Source organism: Cygnus atratus, chromosome 7, assembly GCF_013377495.2.
Source record: "Cygnus atratus isolate AKBS03 ecotype Queensland, Australia chromosome 7, CAtr_DNAZoo_HiC_assembly, whole genome shotgun sequence".
Lineage (NCBI taxonomy): Eukaryota > Metazoa > Chordata > Aves > Anseriformes > Anatidae > Cygnus > Cygnus atratus.
The window spans coordinates 1,712,015-1,730,000 of record NC_066368.1 but is presented as its reverse complement, the minus strand read 5'-3'; the positions used below and the strand labels follow the sequence as shown (position 1 = coordinate 1,730,000).

General features: G+C 41.4%; 1 protein-coding gene across 1 annotated transcript in view; it reads left to right on the top strand.

Moving 5' to 3' along the window:
- The window catches only part of MGMT (O-6-methylguanine-DNA methyltransferase), a 170,186-nt gene extending 154,287 nt beyond the window's left edge, over positions 1 to 15,899 (top strand). Inside the window, exons 6-7 of the mRNA XM_035547622.1 lie at positions 7,073 to 7,212; positions 14,633 to 15,899. Of these exons, the coding sequence (XP_035403515.1) occupies positions 7,073 to 7,212; positions 14,633 to 14,764 (272 nt within the window). The 3' untranslated portion in view covers positions 14,765 to 15,899. The remainder of the gene's footprint in view (positions 1 to 7,072; positions 7,213 to 14,632) is intronic.
- The last annotated feature ends 2,087 nt before the right edge of the window (positions 15,900 to 17,986 follow it).

Genomic DNA, 17,986 nt, shown 5'->3' with positions numbered 1-17,986 from the left:
TCTAAGGAATTGGCACAGGACTGGTGTCAGAGAAAAATAAATTGTTTTTATGCTTACCTTCGTCCCTTCTGCAATGTAAGACTTGCCTGCCACATTTTGTTGGCTGGGAAGAGACTGATATTTTCTCTGTCTCTTCATCCAGAGCATTTGTTCTCCTCTCCTGTAGCAATTGCAGCTTGGTGTATTACCTACAGCTCAGAGGATAATCAGGTGGCTTCTTCATTTAACTGTACTGCTGCTACAAACAGCTGCACAAATCACCTGGCAGGGGATGCTGTGCAATGACATGGTCTGTGCCGCAGCCCAAGAGGGAGTTGTCAATTGCTTTGCAATTTCCTCCATCTTACCGGTCCATGGACTCCAAACCCAAGTCTCAGCGTGTTCAGGGATGTCGTGGCATTCCAAGTCCTGTATGAATCCTTAGCTTAGATGAAGTTGCTAATGTTTAAGGAGTTGTCATTTTGCATAAAGCCTTGCTTGGGTTTGAATTTGGAAGTGGGATTCTGGGGAAATTCGCAATGCGATGTGGACAGGGGCTGTAAAGGGTTAGTGCTGAGCATCAGGCTCATCTGCTCATTTCCATTAGCTCTGAAATTATAGGCTGTTCTGGTAAGTGCATGGAAAACTGCTATTAAAGCTACTGCTCAAAAATGGGTCAGGATAACAGTTATTACTCGAGTAAAACACCCACTGACTTCCAGGGAGTTTAACCTGAAGAAATACTGCTGGATTAAGTCCAGAGAGAGTTACTTGCTTCTAAGGATAGAATTTGGCCCTACAACCCTTCAGCAGTCTGAAGGGAACTGCATTTAAAACTGTGTTAAACTACAGATCAGAAACAGCTCCCATTAATTGGGTTTTAGCATAGGTTGGCCACTTCGTGTGAACCAATCTGAGCATTATATATATTTTAAAAAAACATACTGATACATTTTTCACCTAAGTGGTACAGGAATACAGTACATTTATAAATTATAGTTGTGTTTATGTTTTATATTGCATATAAATGCAAACACACATAAAAGCATTATAAAAGCACTCCCTTAGCCCGTATTTCTGCACTTCCCATGCCTGCTCAGCAAGGAGAATATCGTGACCTGTGGGAGAGCAAGAGACAACACCTGCACAATATCATCAAGTGCTCTGGTGTACTCTGATGGTTTTAATGTGGATTGCCTAATATTTATGTATCAATGTTTTTAGTTAAGTGTTTACTCATGCAATCGTATCTGCAGAGCAATATTCAGAAAATAGTAGGAGAGATGGTACAGGGCTTCTGCTGGGTCTCAAATGGGCACTGTAGGGTCTGTTGCAAGGACTTGCGTGCAGCAAAAATGCAGCTTAGAGGGGGAATTAGTTTTAACTGGGGTTATCGTCACTGCTGCGTACTTCTGGTCAGTAGTTTTGAATACTATAGCATTTGCTTGAACGGTTGCTAGTTCTGTAGTGAAAATGCATTGCAGTTGAGCTTAAGTTATCTACAGATGAATGCAGAACGAGTGTAGGATGTTTTCTGTATCAGGGAAAAAATGCAACGTTTTCAAGAAATACCACTCCTTTACTTGTGCCACTCACATATGTGCTAGAAACAGAACCTCCAGTAATTTTTGTGATGCATGGCATAGGGGTATGCTGGCGAGGAATAATATAAATAAATAAAAGATACATTACAGATAAGTCCTTGTGGCTGCAGTCACAGCGTGCTGCCGCTGTGCCCCGCGGTGGGTGGCACGGAGCAGCCGCCTCCTGTGCAGCTGGGGAATCAGCAGAGATCCGTCTCGTCCTCGCCTGCAGTCCTGTGTTGTCGGATCTGACTATAGGGATGTGATCTATTTCAGGTATAAATGTTAATTTAGCTGATTAAATGCAGTCATCAATAGGAAAGGATGTAGAAAACTATTGCATGAGACATCTGTATGATGCGATCAGGTGGTGGTGGCACGGGAAAGGATCGATGTGGTAGTTACCACGTACAAACATCTGTTTGCTTGGGAGCGGTAGGAAGAGACCCTAGCTGGAGTCAAGGCTGGAAAAATATGCAGTAAGAAATTAGAAAACTACTAGTCAGAGCTCAGGAGATGAACATCAAAAGTAGATGTGCAGGCCTTTGTGTGTCTGTGCTCAGTAGCAGGCCAAGGCAGAGGGGGTTGCTGAAATGCAGCAGACTTACCCACCGGGGCACACACACCTCGTTCTACAGCAGCGTTACGTGGACAAAGATTGGCTCAAGCACATGTGCAAGCTAACCAAAATTTCAGACAGAATCAGTGAATGTTTGAGGTGTATCAGCTGCACCAAGGGCATCGGAGGCCGGCTGTGGAATGGCAGGGAAGGGCTGCTGGAGCGGTGGGAGATGCTACGCGTAAAGGCACGGTGGGTGTGCTGATTTGATTCTGCAAGTAATTTTTTTTTAATATTTTTAAAAAATTAGGCTGCTTTTGATGCAGGGGATTTCCTTTAAATCTATGTTTCATAAATGGAGTTGCCATGTTTTTAACTGAGGAATTTCTGTCTAACGGTGGCTGTCCAGAACAACAGGCACAGAGGTGCTCACAGGCCTTGGACTAGCTAGAAGTAGAATTCAGGTGAATACTGCTTTAATCTCTCCATTATTTACCTATTTAAATTAAATATTATTTTGTTATAACTTTTCTTCTTTTTTTTAATAAACAGAGTTTTTACTGTAAAGTTGATGGTGAATTTTATAAATTCAGAACAGTGTACTTTAGTTAGATTATCTTTGCATCTTCATTCATAAAAATCAGAAAAATGCAAAATGGCCAACATCTTTGCTTTGATTCAGCTGTCTAAGTAGTCATAAACCATAAACTATTATTTTCAGTTAGGCATGTTCTGTCTCTATACTCTATCAATATCATGCATGACAATGGCAGCAATAAAAATTCATAGTCTTTTCTCAAATGATTTTGCCAAAATGTTTGCAGCACCCCTGGTTTTAAGCAGTCTTTTTTTTTTTTTTTTCCATTGTAATTATATGTATGGACTATTTTATAGTATATTACCATGCCATCTAAACTATATTTCTAGTAACCCCTTAATAGCAACTAATAATTGTTTTTTATTATTGTTATTATAGAGTACCACTAGTCAGGGACTTGCAGCCATTGTAAAAGAGAAGAAAAGCATTTCATGATATGTCTCATAGGAAGAGCAAAATATAATCAAACAGTTAAAAACTTAGACAAGCATTTATCTTTTTTACGTTCTGCTTGCTATTTTAGTCTGGGTTAGGGTAGCGGTGATTGTTAGTTATCAAATTACTTTTTAGGTGACATACTTAATATGGGTTGAAAAGCCTAGTTAAATGTAAGGAGTTTCAAAAATATTAAAAGTTAACACTTGTGCTTGCATTAACTGTTTACATAGTTGCTTATTGTCAGCAAAAGTTCTTCAGCTTAAATGTCAATCTGCTCTTCCATGCCCCAAGAGCTAAATTAAGTTTTCTTGACTGGAAAACAAATTGGAAAATTTTTGAAGTGTTATGCTTGATATTTTTACTGATAATAATGATGGTGAAAACAGATAATCATAAAGACAAAAAAAGCTGTCCATGTACTTACTACCCAAGGCAGGCTGCAAAAAAGATGGTGAGAAGGAGGTGAGTATTGTTTGTTTCTTTGCATTTGCAAAAATCCTTGGAAAAAAAAGTATAGGAAAATATATTTAAAAAATAACCATAGTAGCAATAATAATTTAAAAAATAACTATAATAACTAGTATTACCAGTATTCAGTATTGAGGAAAAGGAAAGAAAGTGACGGATCTTTAATCTCTCTTAGTCAAAGGGATTAAAAATGAGGTAAAATGAGACTGTGCATCTTATGAAGCTCTCTTGCCCCAAGAATTACGAAAGGAGAGGCCGAGGGAGACAGCAGTGACGGACCCTCCCCGCCCGGCGCTGCCTGCGGCACCCAGCCTGTCTGCTCAAATCACCCGTCCCTCGCTGACACGACAACTGCTCTGGAAGTGCCTTATTGGGTGGTAGTGAGCCACCGCACTGCTGTGCACTAATTGCCACCTTCAATTACGCTGCTAAGAAGTTATGATACAGCCAGTGTTAAAGTAAACTCGATTTTCACTCTGTTATCCTCACGGACGTAGTGTGTTTATTTGGAGAATTAAGGTCTGGCAGGCTGTTGTGAGTGACCTCTGAAGCCACCAGGCATTAGCGGCAGGCCCGGTGCCAGTCCCTCCTTGCAGAGGCTTGTAACCGACCTGTAAATGCTGCTTTCAGGTCAGCGTGGCTTGATGATGCGTTGTTGGGCCATTTACAATACTTGACAGGACTGATACTAAGGGACAATGATGAGGTTTTTGTAGCAGTGATGTCCCAGAAGTTCACCACAGAGCGTCTGAAACAAAACCCATGACGGGAGCCCACCGCGGGTCGCGGCCGCCCGCTCCTTTGGTCTGCCGGTGCCCCTGGCAGGGGTGTTATCTGCAGCTCCTGCTTCCATCGGAAATTTGGGAAGTGTACATCTTGATGTAAAGCCTGACAAGTTCCTGATCACTTAAATGAGAAATAGCTTCCAGTGTTGAGCGTAACACGTGGGTTTTGGCAGAAGAGTGGTCGAGAGCCGGTAGCCTGAAGAGAAGATCCTTGCAGGCCGCATGTGCGGTGTGCACTGTAATCAGTATGGGGGAAAGAGACGACTTCTGACTTTCTGAGGGACGCAGTTCAGCCGCTGCTGTGCCTGCCTCTGCCACTCAAGTTACGCAGTCATCCCGAACTCACGGATGTGTCAGGTGTTTCCAGACAGAGTGCGTGTGTTAATTTTTATGTGCGGATTTTACAGCATTTTCTAATGATACTTAGCAGCATAAAATGTTGGCACGCATTGAAAACTGGTGAAAGTTCAGCCATCTAATTTGGGCAGGTTGTGCTTACAGGCACTAACACTTGCAGACAGTTTAATAACAGTATTTGGCAGTGTCTCTTAGAGCTGCTTAAACTAATTAATGCATTTGCTCCCTACAGGATGAAATTGAGCTTTCAGATACTTTTATAAAATGATGTGCATGATCGCTAAATATTTCATTATTTTGAACTATAACTTCTAGTGTTTTATGTTGGTGCAGATACAGTATATATTCTCTCATGAAAAATGCACAGTGGCTCTGGAAGGAGGATAATCTCTGTCCCTGCCTGTCGATGCATAATTGTTTTATTATGCCGTATTTTAGCCTGTTAAAAGGCACTCGATAGCTTGGCCGCGGCTCGGCGCGGTGACATCGCGTGGTGCTCCCAGGGGCTCCGGTGCTGCTCCGTCCTGCCGTGAGGCTCGCATGGCTGCTCCTTCCTCCTCAGCAGTTCGGGATGCTCTGGGTCCCTGCACCACTGCTGACACAGCCAGGGGACCGAGGGGACCGGGGCTCTGGCCGCGGCAGCGCGCTCTCTGCTCATCGTGTGTCTAGGAGAGGGCACCAGGCGGTGACTGCCCGAAACCCGAGTGCTCAGGTTAGCGCTGATCTTGCTGGCTTGAAGAGAGGTTACAAAAACAAGAAGTCGCGGCTTGGTTTGAAAGAAACCTTTCTGAAGAAATCACAGTAAACAAAATCTGTTTGCCTAAGGAAACCCTCCTAGCAATCAGCTAGTAACACAACTGCTTGTGCTAATGAACCCAAAGCTGTTAATGTGGTTTCTTCAGTTAAATTGATTCATGAATTTTGAAGAGAACATTATCTAATGAATTTTCTTTGAATAGAAAGCAATTAAAAGGACAAATCAGTCTGATTAACCCCAAAGTCACCCTACTGCCACAAATGGTGTACAGTTTGAAATTATATCATAAAAAACTAGAGCAGATTTGCTATCTCTTTGCCCTCTACTAATCCATGTAAATTAATGAACAACAAAGTTAATTTCTTTGATGACCCTTTTCTCGTATCACCTGGATTATGCTGATGTTTAATTTGCTTAATGTTATAATAAAGACTAAACAGATTTTTTCAATGAAGTGATTATCATTCCCTTCAGTTAAGAAGTGATTTTTATTATTTAACACATACATAATGGTGTATGGGTTTCCTTTAAGAACAAAATCACATTTTGCTATGTAACATAATCGATGTCTTTTTTGACAACTAAAGAAAGAAAATGTTTTTAATCAGTTTGTTTCTTTGCCAAAGCAGCAGACTGAAGCTCTCAACAGGGCAAGGGGGCCTCTTTTTTTTTCTTTTTTTTTTTTTGTTAATATATGTTTGCCAGCTCACTCGTCTCAGTAAGTTATTCACTAGTTAGATCTTCAAAGCTTTTACAAGTGACTTGGAATAGGTGCCCAACCCTGCTAAATCTTAGAGTGGCTATTGGTTTTCCTTTGTCAGATAATCCTGGGTTGGGAAGGTAAAACCCTGAAATACAGAAGGAAGCTGGTTCTAATGCATTTGCTTATTCATTATTTCAGCAATTGGAACACTTAGAAGCAATTTGCTGGTGAATTAAAATTAAAATAATGGAAGATACATTATTTTTTTCAGAGCCCTGTGTCATTAAGGATGTGCTGTACATTCAAGGTCACAGCTAGTCCTTACATTCTGTAATGTCTGGAATGCTGAGCAGTAGCTTGGGGGTCTCAACTATAAAATGCAGTCAGCCAGGATAATACCGAGTCCGCTGGCTCTAGGGCTTCTTCTGCCGTGTGTCCCAGCTGAAGTTGGAAATTAGCTGGAGATGCGAGGGCTTTGTAAAATAGGTAGAGCCGGTTATTTCTTCCCTTTTTAATTTGACTCTATGCTAATTTATACTCTGCCAATTTAATGGAAAAACCACATTGTATGAGTTAACAGGATAATTGTACTTGAAGCAAATTAAAAATATAGGAAAATCAAAGCCTTAAATCCTTTTTTATAGTGATCGGTTACTTGAAGTGCTCTTTCTAATAATCATGTATTTAAATATAGTAATATAGGATACAATAACAGGATGGTGTATTAGGGCTGTTTAAATTTAAATTAGAAAGTTGCTATTGAGACTGCTTTGCGTTGGGTGTTTTGAGTATTTCATCTTGTGTTTTTCAGCCATGCATATGAATAGTACTCCTTGTTTTTGCAGATTCGTTCACCAGGCAGGTTTTGTGGATCCTGCTGAGAGATGTGAAGTTTGGAGAGGCCATTTCTTACCAGAAATTAGCGGACCTAGCGGGCAACAGCAAAGCTGCAAGAGCAGTGGGAGGAGCAATGAGGAGCAATCCTGTAAGTTCATGTCAACTTTCAAATAAAGTTGATGGAAGATGGTGGATTTAGAGAGCTTTCTGGGCTAAATGTCATTAGATTAAATTTATCTGCTATGAAAACTGGTCTACCATGAGTAATAAGGTCAGTAAGTGTTTTTAATCAGCAATAATGCACAACCCAGTTTAATGTGATTTATGCCCTACCGTTTATGGTGTTAGATTTGGAAAAGAAACATTACACTTCTTTTAATTCATCAGCCTATACACATTTTGTTGTTTTCAAACTTTGTTACATATCAGGCGAGGGAAATCTTTTATCCCTCAGCACTGACATCATTTGACAGGGTGTGAGTAGCTCCGGATGTGTTGCCAGAGAGGATGGAGTGCTGTTATGGATGTATTTCTGAAAGTGTGGATGAGGAGGGATTTTAGTTCACGTAGGTACACATTTGAATCAAATCCCTAATTTTTAACACTTTTTTCTCATGCACTGCAAAATAGATGTAAGTGACATTTCTTCTTTAGATCAAGGTGAGCTGAATTTAAAGCAACTGGAGGGAGTAGTCCTCTAGGTTAGCCCTGTGGATTTTGGAAAAACTGTTGCAGTACTTGGTCACTATGTCCATCTTCCCAATCATTATCTTTCCCTTTTAGTAGTCAAGGGCTAGATTTTCAGATGTTATTTATGCACCTGAAACACGCTGATTACTCTAGGTGAAGTTAGTGAGAATCAGTGCCACTGTGGGGGTCATATCTTCTAGTTGGGCTGTGTTTGCCTGGATCCTGTTTGGGGAAGCTCCCTCCTGAATGAGAGTGTTTCTGGACGGGAGCCAGTATACCATCCGCAGTGCAAGAGGCAGGAGGAGGGAGTCTGGTTCCCTAAAACCCCAGCGTTTGGGCTATAAAGGCCCCAGCTGTAGAAGCAGACCTCGAGAAGCAGTGGGCTCTGAACACCCCCTTAGGTGGGCAGATGCAAGGTGCCACGTGGGGCTGGTACTGCCACCTCCAGCTGGCTTGTCACTGTGCAAAGGAGAGCAAAAGCGAGTGAAGAGAATGCCCCTATGTCTGGTTTTACACATTCCCTTGCAACTTGCCTTAAAAAAAATAAAAACTTCTGTTTCTATTAATATCATTGCAGCCTTTTTTGCCCATTCTTCAACATATTTTTCCTCATTACCGCTTGCCCTTAGCAACGTGTGTCTTTCCATACCCAAATACCTCTCTTTTTCTCCTGTGTTATACCTGCCATAATCTTTGACCTTCTGTGTTGTTTTTGCATGCAGTTCTCCCAGTTTTTTCTTTAATAAGGCACATGTAAGACCACAGCATGTACTTGCAAGGTGGATTCACAAACCTGTTTTCACAAGAGCTGGTGGCTCTCCATATAGCAATAATAAGGGTTGGGGTTTTTCACAGTGCCATCACGCATTATCTTTATATTTCACTTCATTCATAAAATCAATCTGCATATTATGCATAGTCAGCCTGCATGCTCTGACTCATAGGTCTGAAGGACCATGTAAAGATTTATATGCAAAATATGAGAAACGTACTGAAAAGGCGCTCCCACTGCAGTACAAAAGGACTATATTTGTGTTTGCATGTGGAATATGCTTGAAATTACAGATTAACTACAGGAGATGTCTAGTAATAAAAATGTGTTTTGGAATAGGCAGAGCTGTCATTACAGTACTGATTTTTTTATCATCAGCTTTCTATTATGAGATATTGGAGTAGTATTATATTAATAGAGCTCTTTTTTCCCCTAAAGCTATACATTACTATCTATAATACTATTAAAAAATTCTGCTCTGGACAGAAACCACCATAGCCATAGTATGGAGTGGGAAATAACAAAAATAAGATAGGACCTATTTAAAAAAAATGCAGTAGCTTTGCTGTATATTTTCAGAACTATTTTCATCCTTCCTCACAGGGGAAAAAGCAGGAATTTTCACACCACAACCTGCTGTTACCACTGCTTTGGATGCTGCTGTTCCACTGCAGCCTGAGGGCAAAGCAGGGTACATTTCTAGGCGATAGCAATTACATATCCTTTTGCACAACACTATATTGTTATTCTTTGAGAACTGTTTCCTGTAGGTTTGCATTGTATTGCCTTATCTTAATGTACACCATATTATATTGGAAAGCATTCCATCATATTAAAATAGTTTGTATTGTCAAGTACAATACAGTGTATTGACGGAACGTAGCTTTATGCTGCTTCTATGAACTGTCTCATATGAAAATCAGATATACACTTAAAACATCACTGTGTACTTCTTTATTGAGCTTGGAAGCTTAAACCCATTAGACATTATGCTAGTTTAAATGGCAGTGTGCTACATGTATCGAATTTTAGAATACCCATGAACATTGTACATGTTATAAACACGCTTGAAGTCTGTTTGTCAGATGAGATATTGGGCTTTAAATCTAACTAAACAGATCATTAAACTGAATACGTCATGAGAATTGCAGCATCATTAAAATATCAGCAAAGAATTTAAAGAACTGCAGTGTTAACAACTGCTACACCTGTAATAAGAACTTCAAGATATAAATACTGGTTTTGAGTAGTATTTGCCTCAAAATTGTTGCAGAAATGTGATGTTCTGTTAAGCAGAAGATCAGTAATTTCTTTTCACAGGAGAGAAGCTGAAACTTTGGTGAGTATTTTCATTAATGATTGCTGCAGAAGCTATGCAAAATCATAAGTTGTTTGCACCTTGAGATTCTTCCTTGATTAAAGGACTACATTATAAGCACGATGACTAAATTATAAATGTGATTTAATGAGGATAGTGCTATCAGTAAAAATGAGGGCTTGGAATAAAGCGGAGGTGTATGTAGAGCCTGACATTGCACTGCTACTCAAATATATTGACAAAATTGAGTATCTTACATTTTTCCAGAAAATACCAGAACATTTCTCCCTTCTACAAATCATGGGTTGGTGTTTAATTTTGGTAGTGTGCATTCTACAGGTTTCCCTTTGTAGTGGGGTTGCTTCACATAATTCATACAATGACCTTCAACTTTATGAGAAGGTGGAATAGGTGCCAGCAGCAGCTGAAAGATGCGACATCTTTGCCTCAATTTATGCCAAGGACATGGCGGGGATGGCTCACCTTTTGCAAGAAAAACTTCAAATAGTTTACTGCAGTTCAGATTGATTGCAAGGTCTGTGGTCCTCAAAGGGAACCCATAAAGTTCAATTAAAAATCTCATTAGACTAGTATAGGAGGATCAAAAAGAAATCACAGAGACTCATGGGAAATGGCGAATGTTGGGCTGATTAGTCCAAGGCCATCCTAAATGACTGTTCTGTGGCTTAAATAAGACGTCTTCAGCGGTCTGTTAACGGCAGTAATAGCTGCGTACGGTTTTTTATATTCTATCTGATTGCCGATTGCGTTATTGTTTAGGCTAAAAGCGATCTGCGTGCCCAGGCGCTAAGTTCGATCTATCGAAAGTCGCGCGTATTATTCAGCCAAAACGTTTTAAACGTTTGAGAGTGAAAGGAGTAATTGTGCATTTATGAGAAGACTGTGAAGTATGGATTTGAAATGTTGCGAACACATAAAACTACTTGTGCATTAATTCCTTAGGTGGCTAGCAATAAAGTTGAACCCATGCTGGTTCGCATTACAGTATTTGTTTCTGTAAGGGAATAGGGGGAGAAAAAGCAATAGGACATGAGCAAACTGAAAGATTATTTTTTGCTAAGTGTGATTCTTGTCGTATGTTATAACTTGATATTTCAGCTGTTTCCATTATGGCCTGGCTGATCTATTTTTGACAGTTTGGCAGTTTTCTGTAAGTCTCCAGTCCATCAGGCAGTATAATAGGACGGTCGGTTTTCCATTGCGTCAAATTGAAAACTCTTAACAAGCGGAGCACCGCGGCGGAGCGCCGCTCTGCTTCATCCTCAGACGGAATTTGCTAAATGCAGTTCAAAGGCAATCGATACCTTGTGCAGGGAGTTTTTTTCCCCACCTTTTCCTAAACAAACGCATTATTGAGGAGTTAGTTTATTCACAGATTGCCATGAGCGTTAATGACCGCCCGAGTCTTGTTCTGCCAGTCACCCAGATGGCTGTTGATAAAGATTTAGCATCATGTTCTGAGTGTCAGGGCTGTCAGTAGTGCTGAACCATTTGACCAGAAGAAAAAACGCACAGGGAGCTATTGATTACAGCTTCTCAGTGTCACTTGTTCACCAGGATTTAGGTATTGATGAGGCTGCGAGTGAAAACAAGCTCTTTCCCTTGTGGGCCTCTACCCAGAAGAACAAAAGCAAAGTTGGAGAAAATATTCAGCTGGTGCCCGAATCAGAGGGATTCCGCTATTGATTGAAGGGCCCCTTCATGTTATTTTTGTTGGAGACAAATCTATGGGTTTGGAAGTTTTATAGCATTTGAGATAGGGTCTGTGTAAGTGATGGATTCATGTATTAGATGAATTAGATTTCACAGCATGAAGATTTCAGTGGAGCTATAATATTATGAGCTGCTTGGTTATTGATAAAAATTACATTAAATGTGGCTGAGGCATTAAAGCTCCAGACTAGGGTAGTACTCCCTCTAAAATGTCCTTAGGGCCCTAATAAATTTTAGCAGGTTTAATTATTTTAGTAGTCTGAAAGTTGTCACCACAATTAAGCCAAACTGAAGCAATGTTCAATATTTTTAAATTACGGAGCTGATAGAGCCTTTGTAATGCATTTTCTTTTTTACCCAACACTACAGAGAATGACGCATGGGCTTGCGCATGTTAGGACAAACTTGGTGTGAAATCCTTTATTTCAGGCTTGGAAGATGCTGTATTTATTTCACACCCTTCATCTCAGTGGCTGCATTTTCCAGCCACAGCCTTTCAACCAGCAGTAAAGCAGTGTTCCTGCAGCTCCGCTAGCTCAACACCCTGCCCTAAAAAAGGCGGCTCAGGAGTTCCTCTGCGTGTTCTGTCCCGTGGCAGTGGCAAATCGGTACTCCTTTGCAACGGGAGAGTGTCCTGGCAGAGATCTGAGATTCCCTGTTTCTCCTAGAGATCCAAACCACCTGGGCCAAATTTCCTCCTCCACGTATGGCATGATGCTGAGCCACACATCCCTGAGGTTGCGATCCGTCCTGCACCAACACGGGAAACCTGAGACTCTTGGCATGTGCCAGCTCTCTGGCTGCAGGTGACCCTGCTCCACCTGAAAATAGAATAGTTTTTTTTCAGCTTGAGCACACCTTCCATTTTCTAATACAACTTAGCAAGAGAAGGTGCAGCTAGAAAGGTGTCAACTTATTTCCCTGACAAAATTCCCCTGCAAACAGACCCCTGGCCCGGGGTCTTTGCAGCCTCCAAGCGGTTGCAGGGAACTGGCTCACAAAGAGGGTTTGGCCCCTTGTCCATAGCAAGATTAACATCTTTACTGCCAAAATACTCTGATTCGTTTTTTCTATTGTTAAAGAATTGCAGATTAACCTTGGATATTTTTTACAGTGCATTATGGCTCGTTACTGCTTTGTCACTCAAGAAAATCTGCCAGCAGTAACTGGTGCGAGTGGCTTGTAAAGCCAGAGAAATCCCCAAACAAAAAAACACTTGCAAAACCAACAACTTTAAAGAAGTCATAAACCACGCATGTGATGGCGATCTAGTGGAAAGATTTTATTGGTACTCGCTGGAGTTGTCATGGATGCGTAATTCACTTGTGGCATTGCCAACTCCAAATAAAGCAGCTATTTATAAGCATTTTTTATTAAACTTTGATTAACAATAAGCACCTATGTGTATTCCCTTGTAATGTGATAGCCTTTGGGCTGAGATTGAGATTTTAAATTTCAGCCATTGAAATTACTTAACCAAAACAAAAGAGCCCCCAAAAAAACAGTTTACGAAGGTCTGGCCCATAGCTGTCCAGCTGCTTTGAGGTCTGGGTCTTCGACTCAAATATGAGCACAGCCGGAACTTTGCTGAAATAAATATAAAGTGTGGTAAAAACAAGTCAGTGTAAAGGATGTAATTTGCCTATGCATATGTATATATAAATAAAAGTACGTATTTTTACTTAAAATATCCATTCTGTGGGGAAAAAAAAAAAAAAAACACTTTTTAGTAAATTATTCTCACAGTTCTATCATTACAATTGAATTACTCTGGAGGTACCAAAACAAAAACTGCATGATTAAAGATGATGTATTGCATTTCTTATGATGTGTACTTCAACTATCATAATCACCTGCAATAAAAAAAAGTGTTTATGTACAAGTCTACATTATCAGTCTATCATGTAACTTCTTGCATTGATTTTTCAGAATCCCTGACATTTGGCTATAAATGATACAAAGTAGAAGGCATGAGAAGAAGTTCTTCAATTGGTTAGGTGTGAATTAAATCTCTCCTGTTGTAGGTTTTAAAAATTCACAACCCATTTTGGATTGACTTGCTGTTAAATAATAAATAATGCCATGTTCTTATATGGAATTTTTCAGCGGTGCACGTCGAGGTGCTATAGAGAGAAGAGGAATTTGCTGAGGGAGCCGAGGCTCAGGAAGCTCACTCGTGGAAGTGCTGTTCTCACATTTTCAGTGATCCCTGTTCCAGAAATATGACCTCTCCTAATGATTGTTAATAATGGTCCTGAACCTCCATGCTGTCCTTGTGTGTGTTTTGAGGTGTCATTGGTCGTAGATGTCTCGTTGTTGTAAACACAAGCTTGTTGCAAAAGCGTGCATGGCTGCATGTGCTGCATGCATTCTGAAAGATCCTCCTTGCTTTTCCCATATGAAACATCCCGTCTGACCTAAGTGCTGCCTGCACAGAAGCATTGTCTTGCAGGAGTGGAGGCACGTGAGGGAGGGCACCTCACGTCCCTGGGCACATCACTGCCCTTCAGGGGATGGGGGCTCGGTGCTGTGGCTCTGCGGTGTCCCCGCACCAGCGGCGATTCTGCTCCAAGTGCGTGCAGGGTCATGCAGTGTCCCTGCTGGGTGGGAAACAACTGCCAGCGCTCTTGAGAACGTGGGCAACATGACAATAATTCATCAAATTAACTCCAAGTCATTAGATAGGCGTGGGCCGGTGTCCAGTGGGCGCCCAGGCTGGGGTTTTTGCCAGGGCTCATTCCTCCCAGTGCTGTTTTTTCCCTCCGAGCCAGGCACGTGGTCGGAACACACCATCGCAGCAGGGCAGTTGGTGCCCAGCGCCCGCTCCGGCATTGGAGCAGAGCAGACAGAAGCGAGAGGCCCTGATGCTGTCCGGCAGGCTGCCAGGGTGGGCTTTAACGCGGATGTTTAAATCCGTGCCGCCGCTAGCGCAGTGAAGGCGACCGCTGCTGCGGTAGCGGATTTATTGGGTGCAGCCCTTTTCCTCGCTGGTCTTCTCCAGCCACCGCTTTGCATCACCCTTCGCTTCCTTTCTTATTTGTGTGTGTGTTGCAGATCCCGATTATAATACCGTGCCACAGGGTGATTCGCAGCAGCGGGCAGACCGGCAACTACGGAGGAGGGAACCTTATGAAAGAGTGGCTTTTGTCGCACGAGAAGCTCCAGAAAGAGAAGTTAGCATATTGATGCAGCTCAGCCACAGCTGCTCGACTGCCAAGGCACACAGCCGCGGATACTTGGCTTATAACAAGCTCTCAGAGCACCCAGCAGAATTCAGAAAAATGGTAAATATTTGAGTGACATATAAATATAATGCAACATCCGAAGTGAAATGTGTGGTGGCACCACTATATTAAAAAAGCAGGATGCGTCCTAGGGGATGCAGCTCATATGCCCTTTCTTGTTTTTACATTTTACAGCAGAATGACTACAGCGGTCCAGGCCTGTTGTGCGTGTATTTTGTTCCCATCCCCAGTCCTGTTTTGTTCTATTTTTAATGTCCATTAAAGCAAGGGTAGGGGAGAGGGAGGGGCATGGCAAATGCGAGGTGCAAGCGGCCCTCTAAGGAAGCATCTGGCTCGCCGAGGGGCCAGCCCGCGCCTCCCTGCTCCTGCCCCGCCTGGCGCGCTTGTCCCCCTGCCAGCCCTGGTGCCAGGACTCCCCTCCTCTCTTTGATGTTTGCGCTGCTGAAATGCTGTTTTACGTAAACACTGCTTAATGGAGCACATTGAGATGCAGTCAAAAGGAAGCGGCTATTGAATCGCTTGTTCGCGGCTTTTCTTTTCGGATCATGAGAGGTGCTCAAGGCAGGAATAAAAATTTTGCTTTTGTGAATGTTGCAAAAAGCAGGCGGAGCTGTAGGTGCTGGCAAGTTGTATGAGAATATTTAAAATAAGCAGTTAGATGAGCGCAACCTGGACAAAATATTAAAAAGCTCATCGTAGCTGCATCTTCATCAGCAGTGCCTTTCCTTAAGTGTTTGAATTTCTCCTTAGATTTTTGCAGTTCTCCATTACATGAAGCTTTATTTGCTGTAGCCTCTCTGAAGAAAGGATTCAAGAGATGTTAAAGCTAAATTCTGAGGTGGTTTAAAAAGGGTTCTCTGAAAGTGCGAGCCCAGAAGCTGAAATTTTCAGTATGGGAATCATAAATTCCAACATGGAAATACTGATTTTTTTATGTGTTTTATCATATTTTCATAGACGTCTCTTTAGAAATGCCATTGCTAACCAAGAAATTATTGTGTTACAATGCTTTAGTTAATGTAGTATTGTTGATATCTCAGAATTACTTCAATAAAAAAACTGCTTTGCATGTACAAGTGTCTTTGTATATGTTTATAAATAAAACACAGTATATGATATATGGAGAAAATAAACTATACCCAACTGTACAATATAAAGCTGTATTTTTATCAAGGGTTTCTGGTGGCAATATAAACCACGAAAGCAAAGCTCAAGTGGTTTGTACGTGTCACCAGAACCCTGAGATAAAAATATAGCCTTATAATATGTACAGTTTGGGTGTATTTTACTTTCTTTTGTAACATATGATACCAACAAAAGAACACAGTATCAAGCAAACTTTAACCTTTTTCACATTTACATCCCTTGCTATTTTTTGTATCGCATTTACATTTGCTCTTTCATGTGCCTATCTGTATTTTTGCCCACACGGTGAACCTCAGCCCTGGTTTTCAGGGGGTAAGTCCGTGGCCAGGCGGGCACCCAACTCCCGAGGGAAGTCATGCTCAGAGCTGGCTGCTGTCAGTCCATCCACGAGGCCATGTGGTGCTGTGAGTGTTCGCCACCCGATGACATGGGGACACTTGCATGTGGTGGCGGTGGCACTGTCACCAGCAGTGTCGCCTTTGTCTGGGCAGCATCGACAGGGGGCTGCCCCCAGCCAAAAAGAAAGATACAGAGCCCACAGGGACTGATTTGGGGGTTTTCTCGGCCCCCTCACAGCGGTGCTGGTGCCGGCCCCAAGTAGCCTGCAGCCTGCTCTGGGTGGAGGTCATGGCAGTTTATGAAAACACCAAAGTGGGGAAAAGATATTAAAACACAGGCATCCGAATACATACCTCTATATACGCATGCACATAGGGGAAAAAAAAAAAAAAAAAACACTCGGAACAAGACAGCTATGTTCTTTTTGCCTGGAATTGGGTTCCTCTGACCTATCAAGTTTCCTCCCATTCAGCCTTGCAGTGCTTTGAACTGCTGACATTGAGACACTGTGCAGCCAGGCACGACAGCTGGCTCTGCAGCATCTAATACCAACACATGCTGTTTTAGCCCATTTCCAGAGACTAAGATAATGAAAGATTCAAAAATAATATTTGTTTTGGCGGAACTACATTTATAATGAAATAGATGCCCTTGACCATGGAAGAAACTGAATTTTGCGGTGGGTCATTCTCCCCCCTCCCTTTTTTTCCATACAAAACATGCTCTACAGCCAGTCTAAGGCCAATGGAAATATTTAAAAGGAATATGTTGTATTTCCTGGGTCAGATTTACAGCAGCATTGCAGCGACACTGGTTGTACTGTTTTATGCTGGAATGAAAAATGCGGATTGCATCCTATGTATCAATACCAAATGGTAAAGGGCCCCAGGCTCAGGGATTGTTACAGATCACTTTCTTGCAAGCAGAGTTTGCAACGTAATGAGCTCATACTGTAAGCATCTTAAACAGAAAACCAGTTCATTGTAGATATAAGGCCATTTTTAGATATTTGCCCAAATCTTCTTCTCTCTGCTCATGCAACAAGCTCATTTAGAATTAGAGGAATTAGTCATCGGATGAAGGCCAGAATTATTTGCCCCATAAAGTTGCAATTTAATTTTTCTAAACAGTTCTCAAGCACCACACTCCTTCCTTTAAAGTGGTACTTGATATTTGCTGTACAGCATATCGGTTGAGTGATGAACAGTGATGTGGTTGGTAGGACAGCGTTATCACTTTCCAAATGCATTAAGTTGTAGACAAGGGGCAGTAATTTTAATCTACTGTTTCTGTAAACATCATAGATCATTATTTCTTCCAGAGATAGATTATTACATTTAATCATTTTTTCCCATGTTTTACCAAAACTAAAAATCATAATATTTATAGTATGTATTGCACCCCGGTCAAAGATGCACGTTGCATTAAAATGTTTATTTGCTGTGATAGGTGGTGCTGAAGACCTGCTTTCCTTTAAAGAAAATGCGATTAAAAAATAAACCCACAGAAAGATTGCTTAAAAACTTAAAGCACAGTAATCCAATGGGAGCCCTGTAAGATTTATGTACTATTTCAAGAGTAATTGCTCAGTAAGAATCTTATAGGAATGTAAAAAATCCTCAAAGAATTGCATTTACAGATTTAATTGTAATTCCTTTTATATTCCTACAGAAATTGA